Consider the following 18,186-nt stretch of genomic DNA (forward strand, 5'->3'; position numbering starts at 1 on the left):
TCAATTTAATTCAACTGATATTTATTGAGCACCTACTCTATGCCAGGCTCTGGGGACACAGCTGAGAACAAAAGAAAGGCCCCTGCTCACCTGAAACAGCTCAGTAACTTACACAACCTGCTGAAAGGAGAAGAGGCTTTGGTGCAAAAACACAGTGGGGTAGAAGGGATGGGGAGTCGGGAGGTGTCCTTTTAAATGGGAGGGAGGTGGGAGGAGCATGTGCAAAGGCCCTGTGGTGGGAGTTAGCCTAAATGTTGAAGGAGCAGTGAGGATGCTGGCAGGGGAGAACCTGGGGAGATACAGCCTGCAGGAGGGGTCCACACGCTCAGAAAGAAGCCTGTGGGACTCTGGCTTTTTCCCTGAGCTGGAAGGAAACTTCTGGGGGTCTTAGGGCAGTGAAGAGGAAGACCTGGGTGAGCAAGGAGGGGGTCTGCACCAAGGCTGAAGCAGGAGGGGGTAAGAAGTGGGGGGATTCTGAATGTGGCTTGACTGGGGCCTTGGCTCTTTCTGATGGGTTTGGAAGGGGGTTGGTGAGAGAAAGAGGTGGCGAGGGTGACCCCCTGTCGACCTGAGCAACCTGGAGGCAGAAACCTGAGTTCCCATGAGGAGAGGTTGGGTAGGCAGCTGTGCACTGGCCCAGAGTTCCGAGGAAGGGTTTGGGGGAGAGAAAAATCTCGGGGTGGTGCTGGGGAGAGTGAACAGGTGAGTGGGGGTTCTAGCCCATGTTTCGCTTAAGGGGTCAGCTTTGTCCCCATCCTGTTCTGGACCCCAGGGAACCCTCCACAGCCTCCAAACGTGTGGCTGAGGCTTAGCCTGGCCCTTGACTCAGGATTCTGCATGGTCCTGCGTGGCCCATTGTGGGTCTCTCCTCTTTCTTGAGTGGGCCCGAGAATCACATGAGTGTGTCTGGCTCTTCCTTTTCTAGACAAGAAACTGGGGGTGCGCAGGTGAGGTGCTTAACCAGGGCATTCTAAGATCCTGGTCTGCCTCCCTCCATGGCCCCCCAGAGGTGTGGGTCTGACCTTGGTCAAACCTGGGGTTGGTGCTGCCCCAGCCTCCCAGACCCGGCATGCGGGTGGGGCCGGCAGCTGAGGGCCCAAACTGGCCTCCAGGTGACCTGTCCTCCTCCCCCATGAGCTTCTCCAGCCTTCTGTGTACTGGGCCCTATTCTGGACTGAGAACTACGTTCATGGCAGTCCACTGCCTTGCCCTGCAATATTCCTGAGTGTCTAGGGGTGTTCTCTGCTCCATCAGACCCGAGTCTTCATCTTCAGGGCCTGCCTAGTAAATGCTTCTTATAATGAAGTAGGAAAAAAAAAACAACAGAGGGGAACTATCCATGCCTCTTCAGTTCCTGGCACTCAGAGGTGGCCCTCGGCACCACATTTTACAACTCCCAGCATCCATGTTCCACGCCTGGAGACCAGAGCCAGCAAGGCCCCGAGGAGGGGGCATGAGAGGTCATCATGGCCCCATTCTATTGATGTGGGTCCGTGTGTGTGTGTGTGTGTGTGGGGGGGAGCATTGGCTGCCTGAGCTGAGGTCTCTGTCCTCTGGGGCCAGGATATGGGTCTGTATCATGAGCTAGGGATGGAGGAGGCACGCTGGGGGTCTCAGGTGTTCCCTACCGCTCCCTGGAAGGCTGGGCTGCCAGGCACTGTGCCCCAAAGGGAAGGGGGCTTCTAGCCTCCAAACTGGAGGGCAGGGGACTCTCACTTGAGGGCAGGGCAGTGGTGACGGCCCGCTGGGCTGAGAGGCAAGGGATGGGCCCTCGGGGATGGTGGGGACGCGGGAATGAGTCTGCTGCTTCTGCTTGCCGGGGGTCCTCAGGGTCTTGCTGTGGGTCAGGCTGTTCCTGTGTTTAAGGTGGAGGAGTGATGCAGAAGGGTGCAGCTGGAGGGTGGGCAGGGGCACTCAGGGCCGAGGTGGCAGGCCAGCGCTCAGCATGTGGCCAGCCGGTCACACACCCAGCCATGCAGCTTGCTGCCACAGAAGGCATCATTCCACTTCCCAGAGCTCAGCATCATCACGCAGTTTTCACCCAGGCCCGCGTCGTTGGGCTCCCCTGGCTGCCAGTTGCTGGAGTAGAAGGCTTCAGGTCAGAGGATGAGGAAGGAGGAAGGGTCCCCTGGGCCCTCCCCACCCCATCACTGGATTCCCATCACAACGCCCAGCAGCCTGTTGACACCACCCTCCCTCCCCTGAGTCTAGTCTGAATCCAAACCCTGACCATCTCCCTTGGGTTCCATCCAGAAGCTCCCCAAGGCACATACCCCCCAAAACCCTCCTCTCCCATCATAGAAAGTTTCCCCTCGCCTCCAAGGGGCCCCTCCTCTGCATTCCCCCCTTCTTCACCTATAGTCCAGGGGCTGGTTGTCCATCCAGATAAACTCCCCCTCGATGTCCAGGTCCCGAAGGCCAATCCAGGAGCCCCTCCAGTTGGCGCGTTTGGTCAGGAAGTCCTGGGGAGGAGGGTAGGGCTGGAGGGCTGGGGAGACGTGCCTGGGTCCCCTCGCCCTCGCCCCACAGGAGATCAGGGTGGGGAGCTGCCACCTCCCCTGCAGAACCCAGGCCCACCTGCTCCTCTGGGCTGTGGATGCTAACCAGCCGCCCGTGCAGATTCTCGCAGGTGTACCGGGCCTCCAGCCATTTCTTGGAGCCCTCCCCGAAGTAGTAGCACTTCTTTTGGAAATAGATCCAGGCCTCGGGGCACGTGTTGCACACAGAGCCTGGGGTGGAGGAGAGGCTGAGGGGGGCAGCTGTGGTGGGCACCATGGTGGTTGCCGTGGTAGTTGCTGTGGTGCTGGGCATCGTGGTGGATGCTGTAGTGGATGTTGTTGTCGTGGGTACCAAGGTGGATGCTGTGTTGGGTACCGTGGAGAGTGCAATGGCGGGTGCCGTGGGTACCACATGCAGGGTGGGTGGCAGCGTCTCTCCTGGGGTCTGGGCTGAAAAGCAGATCAACCCCAGGGCCTAACAGAAAGTGTCCTTCTTCCCTGGAGCTCCCGTGTTGATGTACATGTGAGACCATCTCCACGGCAGGAGCACCTCAGCCACCACCACCATCAGCATACCCCCCACACACTGTCAGTAACACCGTGACCACCAGCACCTCCACCACAGGCACCCACAATGGCCAGCAGCATCTCTCCACCACCAACTCCACGGCCAGTGCCAGGCCAGCCACAGCTTAGTCTCCAGTGCCAACGGCACGAGGAGACCAAGACCGCCAGCATCACTTTCCCCGCTACCATCCCCACCAACAGCTGTCCCCCACAGTAGCCCTCACCACCATCATGGCCAGCACCCCCCAACCAGCACTCTTGGTGACTTGCTGGGAAATTGAGATGATTTTCTTCCATTTGGTCAGGGGAGTCTGTGGTGGGGGTGGGGTAGGAGAACATTGGAGGGCTGGATCCTGATGATCTCCATCAGGGACCACCATGGTCTTTCTTCCCTTGCCCCAACCCCAAGGAAACTCTCAGCCACTGTCATAACCAGCAGCACTGCCAGGGGGGAGGGTAAAACCACTCTTATTGGACTGACGCTCTGGTGACTTAAATTAGATTTTCTTAGAGTGAAGTTCATGGAGGGCTCCATAGCTTGGGTGGAATTTTTCTAAGGAGCCGTGGGTCTACCGCACTCTGAGGAGCACTGGGGAGACTTCCCACACATCAGACAGTAACCAGAAGTCAGCCCTCTGGGGGGAACAGTGTTAAAACAGAAGAGGGCGTCTCTGGTCCTTCAAGATAACTTCGGGGGATGATGCCCTGGCTCTGGGTCACATGATCATGGAGAGACAGCCACCGAGCTGGGCTCAGAACCCAGGCTATGGAGCCAGCTTTTGGGGGAGGGAGTCAGGTCAAAATGAATGAGATCCAGGTTCCGGTGTGGGGGAAAGGGCAGAGCGGGGTTTCTTGCTGGGATTCCCACAGCCACCCCAGGTCCCAGGGGACAGCACTCCTCCACACAGAGCAGAGATCCTTCCTCTTCTCTGACCCAGCTGGGGCTTCCCAGAGGCCAAAAATCGAGGGTACAGAGGGGCGAGAGGGTGGGTCTTCAGGCAGGAACACCCAGGTTCCACCCCAGGTTACAGGCACAGTGATTGAACCCTTTCTGCGCCTTGCTGGGACCACCCCTATGACCCTGGGGACTGCCAGCATCATCTCTCTCATTGCCACCCCTGGGAAGACCCCATGGTTCCCCTGGTCCTCACTACTGCGAGGTTGCTCCCCCCTTTGCCCCCTGGCTGGGTCAGACAATCCTCCAGGAGGGCTGTGGCTGAGGGCCTCCTACCCACGACCCTCCCCTGAGTGGAGATGGACAGAGGTGAGATCAGTAAAGAGAACACATTTTTGGTGAATGCGCAACATCTTTACCTGGAGGAGGAAAAAGTGTGGAAGCCCCCCACCCAGGTCAGTGGAAGGGAGCTGCTGGAATCAGAAAGGGTTTTCTCTGGTGTTCCCGTGTGTCGGGCCAGCCACACACACGAGCACACACCCATCCACGCTCACATGCCCACACCTCTACTGCAGGTTGGAACAGGTCGCTCCCAAGGTCTTCTGCATGCGCCAACAAGCCTCCTCCCCACGTCCCCAGCCCCCCCGCCCCACGCGCCCCCACGCGTCCCCCCCACCCCCCCACCAGACGCGCATGCTCACCGTTGGACGCGCGTAGCTCGATCCACAACTTTCCCACCTCCTCTTGGAGTCTTCCCAGTGAATCCAAGGCCTGACGCATCTCATTCAAGCCTTGAGTGGTTGGGTCAGGGGTAGGGGGAGGAGTCAAAGTGTTTGTTTTTAATTTGCGGAGGGGCGGGGCACATCCAGGCATACCTCCCTGCCCTGCTGTTCCTCCCGAGCCGCTCACCGCGGGACTTCAGGTCACTCAGGTCAGCTCGAAGACCATCCAGGTTCCAGGAGAGCGCAGACTCTGATGGGGGTGGTGGTGGGGGCAGGGCTGGTGTCAGGGATGATGCCCCCGAGCTCCACAGCCCCCCTTAGCTCTAGAACCCAACCGCCCCCGCCCCCAGCTCTCACCCTCAGATTCCATTCTCTTCTGTTCAGCTTGGATTCGTTCCATGTCCTGCATTATCTGGGCAGCTGGTTGCAGGGGAGGGGGCTCAGTGGTAAGCAAATTCTCAGACTCACCCCCCAGTAGTCCCTTTCCGACACCTCCTCTCCTACTCTCCACCCCCCGCCCACCCCCAGGGTGGTCTCCTGGCCTGAGTCTTTAGAGTCACCTGCCCATTTTGCAACTCATGGAGGGCTGGACCCCATGTCCACATGTTCATCCATCCTCCTTAGACCCCAAGCTCAGCTCACTCACCCTGGGATTTCTGGGCCATCTGGTCACCCTTGTGTGTTTCCAAGTCCTTGGACACCTGAGAGACTGGAGCAGGGGGAGAGAAGACCTGTTGAGCTAGGAAGGCAGGTTGACGAATCACCCCCACCCCCAGCCCAAGTGCACAGACCCCCATCACATCATCCGGATGACTGCAGCCGTTGCTTAATTTAGAAGCAATTAAAAATTGTTCTTAATTCCAAGGACAGGAGTACAAGCAGATCTCATTTTATTTCTTGGCATCTAACGCATATTTTACAAGAGAAAGTTCTGTGGCGACCCTACTTTGATAAAGTCTGTGGGTGCCATGTTCCCAGCTGCATTTGCTCCCTTCCTGTCTCTGTCACATTTTGGTAACTCTTGCAAGTTTTCAAACATTTTCATTCTGGCTGTATCTGTTATGATGGTCTGTGGTCAGTGATCTTTGATGTCACTCTGATAATGGTTTTAGGGCACCAGGAACCACACCCATATGTGATGAACTTAATTGATGAATGTTGTGTGTGTTCTGACTGCTTCACTGACCAGCGGTTCCCCCATCTCTGACCCTCTCTTGGGGCCTCCCCATTCCCTGAGACACAACAATACTGAAATGAAGTCAATGAATATGACTACAGCAGCCTCCAAGTGTTCAAGTGAAAGGAAGAGTCACATGTCACTCACTTTAAATTAAAAGCTAGGAATGATGAAGTTTAGTGAGGAAGGCACCTGGAAGGCTGAAACAGACCAAAAGCTAAGCTTTTTGTGCCGAACAGTTAGCCAAGTGGTGAATGCAAAGGAAATGTTCTCAGAGGAAATTAAGAATGCTACTCAAATAAAGACACAAATGATATGGAAGTGAAACAGCCTCATAGCTGATACTGAGAAAGTTTTCGTGATCTGGAGAGAAGATCAAACCAGCCACAACATTTCATGAAGTCAAAGCCAAAGAAGCCTGAGCGCCATAGAATTGATGCTTTTGAACTGTGGTGCTGGAAAAGACTTGAGAGTCCCCTGGACTGCAAGGAGGTCAAACCAGTCCATCCTAAAGGAGATCAACCCTAAATATTCATTGGAAGGACTGATGCTGAAGCTGAAGCCCCAATACTTTGGCCACCTGATGCAAACAGCCAACTCATTGTAAAAGACCCTGATGCTGGAAAAGATTGAGGGCAGGAGGAGAAGGGGGCGGCAGAGGATGAGATGGTTGAGATGGCATCACCGACTCAATGGACTTGAATTTGAACAAAGTCTGGGAAATAGTGAAGAACAGGGAAGTCTGGCATGCTGCAGTTCATGAGGTTGCAAAGAGTCGGACATGACTTAGTGACTGAACAACAAAGCCTCATCTAGAGCAAGGTCTTAACTCTCTTCAGTTCTAAGACGGCTGAGAGAGGTGAGGAAGTTGCAGAAAAGTGTTCAGCCTGCAGAATTTGGTTCATGAGGTTTAATGAAAGAGGCCGCCACCATAACATGAAAGAGCAAGGGGAAAGTAGCCAGTGCTGGTGTAGAAGCTTCAGCTAGTTCTCCAGAAGATCTAGCTAATTCATGAAGGTGGCTACACTAAACAAGAGATTTTTGTTGTAGATGAAATAGCCTTGTATTGGAAGAAGATGCCATCTTTCATAGCTAGAAAGGAAAAGTCAATGCCTGGCATCAAAGCTTCAAAGGAGGGAACTTCCCTGTGGTCCAGTGGTTAGGAATCAGCCTACCAGTGCAGGGGACATGAGTTCAATCCCTGGTCCGGGGAGATCCCACATGCCTCGGAGCAACAAAGCCCGTGCTCTGCAACCACCGAGCTTGCATGCCTTAGAGCCCGAGCCCCACAACAAGAGAAGCCCCCATTCTCCACAAGTAGAGAAAGCCTGTGTGCGGCAATAAAGACCCAGAGCAGCTAATAAATAAATAATTTTTTAAAAAGCATCCAAGGATAGGTTGACTCTCTTGTTAGGGGCTAATGCAGCTGGTGACTTTCAGTTGAAGCCAGTGCTCATTTAACGTTCTGAAAATCCTGGGGCCGTTAAGAGCTATGCTAAATCTACTCAGCTCATGCTCTATAAATGGAACAGCAAAGCCTGGATGACAGCACACCTGTTTACCACATGGTTTACTGGGTATTTTAAGCCCACTGTTGAGACCTACTGCTTAGAGAAGAAAGTTCCTTTCAAAATATGACTGCTCGTTGGCAATGCATCCGGTCACGCAAGAAATCTGATGGAGATAGACAAGGGGATTCATGTTGTTTTCATGCCTGCTAACCCAGCATCCACGCCGCGGCCCATAGATCGAGGAGGCATTTTGACTTTCAAGTCTTATTCTTTAAGAAATACATTTCATAAGACTAGAGCTGCCAGGCTTCCCTGGTGGCCCAGACAGTAAAGAATCCTCCGCTTGCAGGAGACCTGGGTTCAATCCCTGAAGGTTGGGAAGATCCCCTGGAGGAGGGCATGGTAACCCACTCCAGTATTCTTGCCTGGTGATCCCCATGGACAGAGGAGCCTGGCGGGCTACAGATCAAGGGATCACAAAGAGTTAGACATGACTGAGCTGCCGCAGATAGTGACCCCACTGATGGGTCTGGGCAAAGTCCATTGAAAACCTCCTGGAAAGGATTTGCCACTCCAAATGACATGAAGAACAAGTGTGATTCATGGGAAGAGGCCAAGCTATCAATGTTGATGGGAATTTGGGAGGCGTTGATTCCAACCCTCAAGAGTGACTTTGAGGGGTTCAAGACTTCAATGGAAGAAGTCACCACAGATGGCGATGGGAACAACGAGAGAACTCGAATTAGAAGGGGAACCTGAAGACGGGCTTCCCTGGTAGCTCAGACGGTAAAGAGTCTGCCTGCAATGAAGAAGACGCAGGAGACCCAGGTTCAATCCCTGGGTTGGGAAGATCCCCTGGAGAAGGGAATGGCAACCATTCCGGTATTCTTACCTGGAGAATTCCATAGACAGAGGAGCTTGGCGGGCTATAGTTCATGGGCTTGCAAAGAGTCAGACACGACTGAGTGACTAACACTTTCACTGAAGATAGGACAAATTGCTGCCATCTCAGAATAAACCCCCTCCACCAGCAAAAAAGATTATGACTCGCTGAAGGCTCAGATGATCAGCAATTTTTTTAGCAAGAAGATATTTTTACATTCAGGTACGTACACTTTTTTTAAACCTAATGTTATTACACATTTAACAGACCACAGTATCGTGTAATCATAACTTGTATATATACTGAGAAACCAAAATATTCCCATGACTTCCTTTATTGTGACATCGGCTTTATTCTGGAACCAAACCCTTGATATGTCTGAGGTCTGCCCGTACTCAGGAAAGTGCAGGCAAGAGTCCAATGACTCTTTTGCCCTTTCGCCACCCAGAACGAAATGTAAAAGCAGCAGGCATTTCTCAAAAGCTCACTGGACTCATTTCTGAGCTCTTCAAAAGCCTTAGTTTTTTTGTTTTTTTGTTTTTTTCTCCTGCCTCTTAGCACTAACATGATGCCTATTTTACAGGTGTGGAAGCTGAGGCATGGAGCAGGTAGGTATAAGTTCCATCAGGCACAGCTCAGAGCCTCCCCTCCAAGACTCTCTGGGTTTTTATCCCCTACCCCACCTCCTCGGGTGAGCATAGACCGACCCTTAGATCCTGGGAGAGACACTGGGGCCCAGACCTTGTCTCTCATCCCACACCAGTCAGTGGCAGAAGCAAGACCAGAGCCTAGTTTCTGCCTCCCTGCTCCCCCGCACCTCCCTGCCTCAGCCCCTCCATACCGTTCTGGGCAGCGGTCTCCTCCAGCTGTTTTAGATTTCGTGCATTTTCCCAGTCTGTGGCATGGGAGAGGGGGTGGATGAGGGAGAGGAGAGGAGAGAAAGGATATATATCTGGTGTTCCCATCCATCCACACCCCACCTGCCAGCTGGAGATGGAGGTTTGGGGTGGGAAGTGTCCCAAGGTGGGGAGATCAGGGAAATCGGGCTCCCCAGGATCTGGAAGTGGGGGTCTGGGAGGGAGCATGAGATGAGGGCCTTGGGGGTTAGGGGTGTCCTCACGCCACAAGAGAAGCAGAGTCAGCAGCCCAGCCCATAGGGCCGTCATCACCAGCGCCAGCAGGGCCAGCTGCGTCCCCCTAGAGCAGCACGACCTCCGCCTTCTGGAAAATTTCGTGACTTCTGCCAGGAACAGGGGGAGCAACAGGGAGTGCAGGGTGAGGCTAGGCTCCGGCTCGGCCGGTCTTCCCCATCCTCCCATCACCCAGAGTCCTAGGAGCTCATCCAGAGACCGCAGTGAAGCAGAGGGTTTCAGTGGACCCCCAACCTCCTCTGGACATTTTACCCACATGCTACTTTCATGTCCATCAGCAAATGCCACCACCCCCCATCTTCGTCCGTCTCTGCATCTCTGAGTCTGTCTCTCTGCCAGTCCAGCCCAAAGACGGCTGCTCCTTCTGCCCACAGTCCAGCAGCAGCAAGCCTGACGTGGTACCAGGTCCCTGCCCTGAGAGATGGGTCTGGGGACCAGGAGCTGAGATCTCCACCTCCTCCACAGAGCCCCCTCCTCAACTGGCCAACCCATGCCCCTTCTCCCTTGTATAGATTCAGTTACCTGTCTGCCCCCAATGCTGGGTCCCCAGCACCATCTCAGGAAGACTGGGTCCTCCTTCCCCGGCCCCCTGGCTCCCCACCCCCAGCCCTCACCCTGATGCCTATTCCCTAAACACCAGACACTGGGTCTCAGTTCTTCCCCAAATCCAAACTCTTTGCTCACCCCCTCCGGGCTCCCCCAAAACTCTACCTTGATGCCCCATTGCAGGCCTGGGTCCCCTCCCCTCAGCCCGGCTGTGAGGAGTCATTGTGTTGGATTCCACTTGTCCTGAGTCCCCTTCATATGGTCTATCGGGCTCCCCCGTGCCCCAGCTGGAGCTGGGTTTTTTGGTTTTTTTTTTTTTTGGTCTTGAGGGTGTTGAGTCAGGGAAGGGCGTGGCCTGAAGCTTCCTTTGTCTGCCTGGCTCTGTGCCACGAACCCCAGTCAGGGCTCACCTCCCTTCCCTTGCTGGGCTTTTGCTAAAAATTCACTTTTCTTTCCAAATAGGAGCCCCGCTCCTCTCCTGGGTGGAAGATAGGAGGTCAGAATTCTTGATATGGCCAGGGTCAGCTTCAGAGAGTTCTCTCACCTGAGTAGGAACTTTCCTCCATGGCAGCGCTGCTTGGATTCTCCCAGTGATGGGGTGCTCACCACCTGTCAAGGCAGCCCACTTGACCGGCACGGTGGTGGCAGTTCTGGCTGGGATCTGGGTTCTAACAGGGGGTGAGGGTTAGATGTCAGTCTCTAGTTACTCACACAGGCCAGCACCTGGGACTTGAGGAGTGCAGTGACCATTGGCTGGTTTTGTTTAGTTGATGACTGGAAATCAATGCTGCAGTTAACCGGGGGATGCAACTGGTGTGGAGGGCGAGCGGCCTGAAGCCAGAGGTGGACGCCCCGGGGCCCATCACATGTGAGGCGCAGAGCAAGTGTTCCATCAATGTGCACCTGAGCCATCTTGGCAAGCGGCTTAACCTCAAAACCAATTTCCTCATCTACCACATGACAAAATTAAGGTATTTTACTCCATAGGGCAGTCTGCTCTAGGTGAATGTGTAAAGTGCTTTGGGACACAGCAAGCACCAAAAATACCATCGGCTATGGTTACTGTTGCTGCCGGTGCAACCTCAACCCAGGACTCAATCTTTCTGAGCCTCAGTTTTCCCCTCTGTAAAATGGGGGCAAAGATAGTACCCAACCCATGAGCCAGGGTAGGACCAAATGAGATAACAGTGGACTTAAGGCTTGTGGCCCAGCTGCACACAGTGGGTCTTCAGGTCTTAAATATCTATATCAAGCATCCATTCTGCGCCAGTTCCTATTGGGAAATGCAGACTCTGTTACCCAGGCCTCGGCCTCCTTCTCTTCCGATATGCCCAAGGCATTTTTAAAAGTCTTTTGACTCTAAAGTACCTACTAGGTGATGAAGAGCATGGACTTTGCCGTCAGAGAAGCCTGGGGTCCACCAGCTGCCCTGCCTTGCTGGGTGACGATGGGGAAGCAAGTCGCTTCCCCTCTCTGAGTCTCAGAGAAATGGAGAAGGGGACAGCCAGGCTGTCGCTCAAACTGGGTCTTTCGCCATCCTGGAGGAAGCCAAAGGGGTCACCGTCCTGTGGCCGGACATGCCTGAGCCCCTGCTGACCAGACCTGGGGCTGAGTCCTGGCTTCTCCCTAGACAAAGAACTCAGCTTGCCCATCTGTAAACTGGGGACGAGTGACAGCACTGGCTCCCCTGGAGGCAGCATGGGAGGTGCTGGCGCGCAGTAGGTGACCTAAGGGACCCGGAGGGGAAGGAATCTGCCCACATCACACCGCGGTGGGACTGGACCTGGAACCCAGGATGGGTGACCTCGGAACCTATTGGCTCCACCCCTGGGAGACGACCTCCTGGCCTGTGTGTGCTGCTGAGGGCTGGGGTGACCGGGTCCTATGCCAGCCCACCTCTCTAACATGAGCACTCCTTCCCCTGATTACAGCCTTCCATAGCTCCACAGGGTCCGGCACGATCAGACCCTCATGCACCCAACCGAGCCCATCTTTCTTGCTCAGTCATGCCAATCGGCTGGGTTTCACTTCCCTAAACCTGGTCCCTGCACACACTTGACAATTCCATCCCCACCTGCCCCCCTGCCCACCATCCATTTCATAAGCAGTCCTCCTCCTGGCCATCCCTTAAGACTCAGTCCAGAGGTCGGTTCTTCCAGGAAGCCTTTACACTTTCCACAACCACCACACACACACACACACACACACACACACACACAGAGTCACAGACTCAGAGGAACGGACACACAATCATATGTGTTGCACACTCACATGAGTTTTGAGTGTGTCGCTGTCCTCCTGGTCAGTTGGGGCCAATGGGAGAGGCTGGCAGAAGCCACGGGCTGTGGTGAGGAGTTTAAACCCAGAGAGATACTTTCTTCTGAAACTAGATTCACGCACTGCTTGTATTTTCACAGACCTAATTATGGGCTCGCCACCCGGATAACCCCAGTCCACGCATGGCCTCCTCTGCAGCCCCTGCCACCTGGCCAGATCTCTGCTATGTTGAGCTGCATCTCTCAGGTGAACTGACTGAGTTCTGAGGCATCAAGTCACCTTCCCAAAGTGCCAAAGGAGCTAAGGGATAAAGTCAGGATTTGATCCCAAAATGACTAAATCATCATGCAGGGAAGAGGGAGAGAGACACAGAGAGAGAGATGGAGAGAGAGGAGTGGAGAGAGAGAGGAATAGAGAGAGAGAGGGGTGGACAGAGAGAGGGATGGAGAGAGAGGGGGATGGAGAGAGAGGGGGATGGAGAGAGAGGGGGATGGAGAGAGAGGGGGATGGAGAGAGAGGGGGATGGAGAGAGAGGGGGATGGAGAGAGAGGGGGATGGAGAGAGAGGGGGATGGAGAGAGAGAGGGATGGAGAGAGAGGGGGATGGAGAGAGAGAGGGATGGAGAGAGAGGGGGATGGAGAGAGAGAGGGGGATGGAGAGAGAGGGATGGAGAGAGAGAGGGGTGGAGAGAGAGAGGGATGGAGAGAGAGGGGGATGGAGAGAGAGAGAGGGATGGAGAGAGAGGGGGATGGAGAGAGAGAGGGATGGAGAGAGAGAGGGGTGGAGAGAGAGAGGGATGGAGAGAGAGGGGGATGGAGAGAGAGAGGGATGGAGAGAGAGGGGGATGGAGAGAGAGAGGGATGGAGAGAGAGGGGGATGGAGAGAGAGAGGAGGATGGAGAGAGAGGGGGATGGAGAGAGAGAGGGATGGAGAGAGAGGGGGATGGAGAGAGAGAGAGGGATGGAGAGAGAGGGGGATGGAGAGAGAGAGGGATGGAGAGAGAGAGGGATGGAGAGAGAGGGGGATGGAGAGAGAGAGGGATGGAGAGAGAGGGGGATGGAGAGAGAGGGGGATGGAGAGAGAGGGGGATGGAGAGAGAGAGGGATGGAGAGAGAGGGGGATGGAGAGAGAGAGGAGGATGGAGAGAGAGGGGGATGGAGAGAGAGAGGGGGATGGAGAGAGAGGGGGATGGAGAGAGAGGGGGATGGAGAGAGAGGGATGGAGAGAGAGAGGGGTGGAGAGAGAGAGGGATGGAGAGAGAGGGGGATGGAGAGAGAGAGGGATGGAGAGAGAGGGGGATGGAGAGAGAGAGGAGGATGGAGAGAGAGGGGGATGGAGAGAGAGAGGAGGATGGAGAGAGAGGGGGATGGAGAGAGAGGGGGATGGAGAGAGAGGGGGATGGAGAGAGAGGGGGATGGAGAGAGAGGGGGATGGAGAGAGAGGGGGATGGAGAGAGAGAGGGATGGAGAGAGAGGGGGATGGAGAGAGAGGGGGATGGAGAGAGAGGGGGATGGAGAGAGAGGGGGATGGAGAGAGAGGGATGGAGAGAGAGGGGGATGGAGAGAGAGGGGGATGGAGAGAGAGGGGGATGGAGAGAGAGGGGGATGGAGAGAGGGGGATGGAGAGAGGGGGATGGAGAGAGAGGGGGATGGAGAGAGAGGGGGATGGAGAGAGAGAGGGATGGAGAGAGAGGGGGATGGAGAGAGAGGGGGATGGAGAGAGAGAGGGATGGAGAGAGAGAGGGATGGAGAGAGAGAGGGATGGAGAGAGAGAGGGAGAGACAAAGAGATGGAGAGAGGGAGGGAGGAGAGAGAGAAAAATAAGGAAGGAGGGAGGGAGGGAAGAAGGAATGGAGGGAAGGATGAAAAAGAAACATATATGAGATAATGTGATAACCTTCCGGTCAAATACTGAGAATTTTGTTATATGGTTTATTTTAGTAGCAACCGATGTTGGGCACAGTCCTCTGTGTCTTAGATGCATCAACAAATGTAACGTTCCTGACCCACCTCCTTATGAGACAGACAGTTTTGTTACCAGTGCTGTCTTAGGGATGAAAGATGGGGAGCAGGGAGCGGGTAAGTAACTTTCCGAGGTCACACAGCTCTCAAATGGCAGAGCCAGGATTTGAACCCAGGTGGTGTGGGTCCTGAGTCTGCAGCCTTCCCCACCATGCACCTAGCCTTGTACTGACAGGGAACTTCCTGACACCTCACGCATCCTGCTCTTCCTCCCTGAAACGTGTCTCCTGATCCTTAACTCAGGGATTCTCAGTGGGGAAACGATCTGTGCTGAACCGGTTGGGCCGCCTTCCCGCCCCAGGCCTGATACTCTGCCTCTCAGAAAGATGTCCACCTGTGCCCACTGTGTTCCACTTCCCAATCAGACCTAGGCCAGGCTGTCCACCAGGCAGGGAGGGGCTAGCTGGAATGTCCCTGGAAGGCAGACTGCAAGATAGCAAGCGCGGTGTTTGCTCATCTGTCACCTGTATCCCCGGCTTGGGGATGGGTAGCCTTCAGCACTTGTCTACTGAACAAATGACCGGTGGCCTGAGGCTGCTCATACTGGGCGCCCAAATGTCCCTTGCAACCTTGATCAGGGCTCATTCTGGGGGCCTGAACCCTTGGCATGGTTTATCAAGCGACAGAGGAGAAACACTGTAAGTTGGGGAGAGAGTTATCAGCTGGGCATCAGAGAGAGGTCACAGGGAGCCACTGGGTGGACAAAGATGGCAGGAAGCCTGGGGAGTGGGGACCCTGGGGGACTTCCATGGGGGCCAGGTGGCAATGGGGACAATGGTGGGGGCTATCACCTGATTCAGGAGCCAGAGGAGGTGGCCGGGGGCCGTGGCCATGTAGATGGAGAGAAGCAGGTAGGTTTGAGATGAGACGGCTTTGGTGACAGGAAAGAGATGGGGACGGGTGCTCAGAAGATGCTATGGAAAATGACCAGTCTCGGCAGGAGTGTCTGGGTGGACAGCCGGGCAGTGAGGCCACTGGAAGAGGAGAAAGTTTGGGAACAAGTCCTGCTGGGCTGTGGCTAGGCCTCAGGATGGAGTCCCGGATACAGGCTGGGGCTGGAGTAGAGGCTAGTGACGGAGTCTGGTGTTTCCCGGTTTCTGACAGCTCTGCGGGTGGATGCACCCAGCCCCGATCTCTACTGGTGCCCACTGGTCCTCTGTGTTCTAACTGGGGCTCAAGGCTCACTGCAGTCCTGGGTCCCCACCGAGACTCAATTTAGACAAGAGGATGTTTGAAGGGCATGACCCCCCTCCGACTCTGGGGTCGGGGGACCGTATCACGGACCGCCTGCTCCCTCTTCCCTTTGAGAGTGTCAGCCCACGTCTCTCACTGACATTCGTGGATAAACAGGAAACCACACGGATGTGGGCTGTGACCCGAAGGTGTTGGTTCTGCTTTCAGGGTCGGCATCCCTACACTGCTGCTAGTCACTCCTGGATCTGGACTCCGTAGGAACTGGTCAGAGATTAGGCAATGACCGTAAACAATTCTCAGGCGGGATCCCAGCCACAATGGGGGCTCCCTGGACCCCGATTCGTCCCCCACGAGGCTCCCACCCCCAACACTAACTGGTCCTCAGTGCAGCGCCCACGCAGAATCTCAGCACCAGGGACAGGGCCCCACACTCAAAGCCGCTGTGATGAAGGAAGGAAACTCGCGACCTTGACCCGGACCCTGTCCTGGCACTGCTCAGGGCTCACCCCACCTGTCTAGTTTTTCCTGATGTTGCAAGGAGGGGCAAGGAAAGGGTATGTGAGTGTGTGGTGGGGGAGGCAAGTAGGTGTGTCAAATTCAGGAGGACTCCCAGGCGGAGGTGTCTTTAAAGCTGGGTTTCTCATTCTCTGCACTGGTTGGAGTTGGACCCAGATGATTTCTCATCTTGGGGGAGCGGTCTTGTGCACTGTCGGATATTTACCAACGTCCCTGGTCTCTGCCCTGGTCTTCCCAGGTGGCTCAGTGTTAAACAATCTGCCTGCCAATGCAGGAGACGCAGGTTCAATCCCTGGGTTGGGAAGATCCACTGGAGGAGGAAATGGCAACCCACCCCAGTATTCTTGCCTGGGAAATCCCATGGACAGAGGGGCATGCTGGGCTACAGTCCATGGGGCCACAGAGAGTCGGATACACTTAGCGACTGAGCATGCGCACTGGCCTGGACTCGCCACTTGCCTAGCACCTCCCCTCTCCCTTCCAAAAATGTCCAGGCAACTCCAGATGATGCCTGAGGGGCAAAGAATCGCCCACAGTTGAGGACTACTGCTTCGAAGCAGATTTCCAGTGGAGAAGTACTGGTTTCAGGCTTTTCCGTATTTCCCTCTGCCTCCCATCTCTCTCTCTCCATCCACCGTGGACAGATAAACTCTGACCTCTTTCATTCATTCAACAATCAGTCACTGAGCACCGACTGTGTGCCACATTGCAGACAAGATTAAGTCCCAGCTCTCTTGAGAGAGGAAAACAAAGATTTTTGGTTTTAATTCTGTATATACAATATACACAAATGTTATATTGCTTATATTACACATACAAATATATTTCACACACAATGTACCATTTAATCATTTTCAGTGGCGTTAAGTCCATTGTTGGGGTGCAACTATCCTTACCATCCATCCCAGAATGTTTTCACCTTCCCAAACTGAAACTCTGTCCCCCTTACACACTAACTCCCCTCCCCCAGCCCCCAGCCCCACCACTCTACTTCCTGTCTCTATGGATCTGACTACTCTAGGGACCTCCTAGAAGTGGAATCAATCAGTATTTTTCTTTTAGCCTCTGGCTCACTTCACTGAGTGGGAGGTCCCCAAGGGTCATCCCTGCTGCAGCACAAAAACAAAGTTTAAAACTCATCAATCCACAGGATAATTTCAGGTGGTGGAGAGCAGGGTGGGGGCTACTCAGAGGAAGAGCTGGTTTAGACCAGAGGACTCAGAAACCTGGGGGGAGAGGGGAGGGGGCAACAGAGGAGACCACCCCTGGAGAAGCAGATCCTGCTGCTGCACTTTTGTCTAAAGGTTTCATGCTGCCAGTTGCTCCCCAGGGCTTTGCAGCCTCAAAGTCACAAGTGGATGCTCTCACAGTCAGGGGAAACCCACACCATCCTTTCCCAGAGGCCCCAGGTCCCAGAGAGGCGCCAGGGGCCCTGCAGCCTCCCCTGACCTTGGCCGTGTGGCTTACACGCAGACCCCGTAGGTCTCAGTTTTCCCTATGGAGGAGGGCCCTGGGCTGCTGGAAGCCCTGGGGCGCCAGTCAGCTCCTCCCTGGCAGGACCACAGGTCTCGTCAGAGCGCTGTGGGGAAGTAGGAATTCTGAAGAACTGGGGTTGGTTCCGAGTGACTCACTGGGGTGAGGGATGTGGGATGTAGGGGCCCCCAACAATGCGGACACACACAGAGACATGAAGTGTTGCAACACCTTCACATGCAGCGTCACACAGGCACACCACAGACCGACAGTCACTACGCAAATAAACCACAAACACCCACACAACATACACACACACACACAGAGACACAACACAACACAATACACAAATACAAAGACTCACACACGCTGACAATCAACACCATCCCACCACAGACACCTGCATGTATCTGTACAAAACCACACATGTACCCCCCACACACAGACACAGCCTGGAGGCATCTATACAACACACACACAAAGATACAGACCACAGGACACCACCAGCCACACACACACACAACACATACACACAGATGCAATCAGATACAAGTACACAGAAATGCATCGAGGTACGCACAACACACACACACCCAGCGTAAACGCACAGGAAGAGACACCACACAATGGAACTGCAGATGCAAGATGAACACCCAGTGAGCACACAGACACACGCATGTCATCACACACACATAAGCACAAACACGCACATAAATGCACTGAAACACACACACAAACGAAACACCCAGACATAC

At 54.6% G+C, this 18,186-nt stretch overlaps 1 protein-coding gene across 4 annotated transcripts; it reads right to left on the reverse strand.

Annotated features, from left to right (window-relative positions):
- FCER2 (Fc epsilon receptor II) lies at nucleotides 1–12,354 on the reverse strand. 4 transcript variants are annotated; one of them, XM_061150468.1, is made up of 11 exons: nucleotides 12,222–12,354; nucleotides 10,495–10,618; nucleotides 9,374–9,493; nucleotides 9,095–9,148; nucleotides 5,329–5,391; nucleotides 5,040–5,102; nucleotides 4,870–4,932; nucleotides 4,662–4,751; nucleotides 2,578–2,948; nucleotides 2,356–2,462; nucleotides 1–2,079 (listed from the first exon to the last, which is right to left on the reverse strand). In XM_061150468.1, exons 2-11 carry the CDS (start codon nucleotides 10,514–10,516, stop codon nucleotides 1,941–1,943), a joined length of 1,092 nt encoding a protein of 363 aa, XP_061006451.1. In that variant the 5' UTR covers nucleotides 10,517–10,618; nucleotides 12,222–12,354; the 3' UTR covers nucleotides 1–1,940. The 4 variants fall into 4 exon arrangements, with proteins under 4 accessions (XP_061006451.1, XP_061006453.1, XP_061006452.1 ...); XM_061150470.1 differs by having other exon boundaries at nucleotides 2,578–2,729; nucleotides 12,222–12,353; XM_061150469.1 differs by lacking the exons at nucleotides 10,495–10,618; nucleotides 12,222–12,354 and adding an exon at nucleotides 10,116–10,249 and having other exon boundaries at nucleotides 2,578–2,729.
- Between the last annotated feature and the right edge of the window lie 5,832 nt (nucleotides 12,355–18,186).

Source organism: Dama dama, chromosome 9 (genome assembly GCF_033118175.1).
Source record: "Dama dama isolate Ldn47 chromosome 9, ASM3311817v1, whole genome shotgun sequence".
Lineage (NCBI taxonomy): Eukaryota > Metazoa > Chordata > Mammalia > Artiodactyla > Cervidae > Dama > Dama dama.

What these genes read in the sequence shown, in the direction of transcription:
- FCER2 (XM_061150467.1), bottom strand. Translation starts at nt 10,173, where the DNA reads ATGACTCCTCACAGCCGGGCTGAGGGGAGGGGACCCAGGCCTGCAATG. An exon ending in GCCTGCAATGGGGCATCAAG is followed by an intron (nt 9,494 to 10,115) that starts GTAGAGTTTTGG and finishes TGTTCCTGGCAG; the next exon opens with AAGTCACGAAATTTTCCAGA. An exon ending in CGAGCTACGCGCGTCCAACG is followed by an intron (nt 2,949 to 4,661) that starts GTGAGCATGCGC and finishes TCTGCTTTTCAG; the next exon opens with CCCAGACCCCAGGAGAGACG.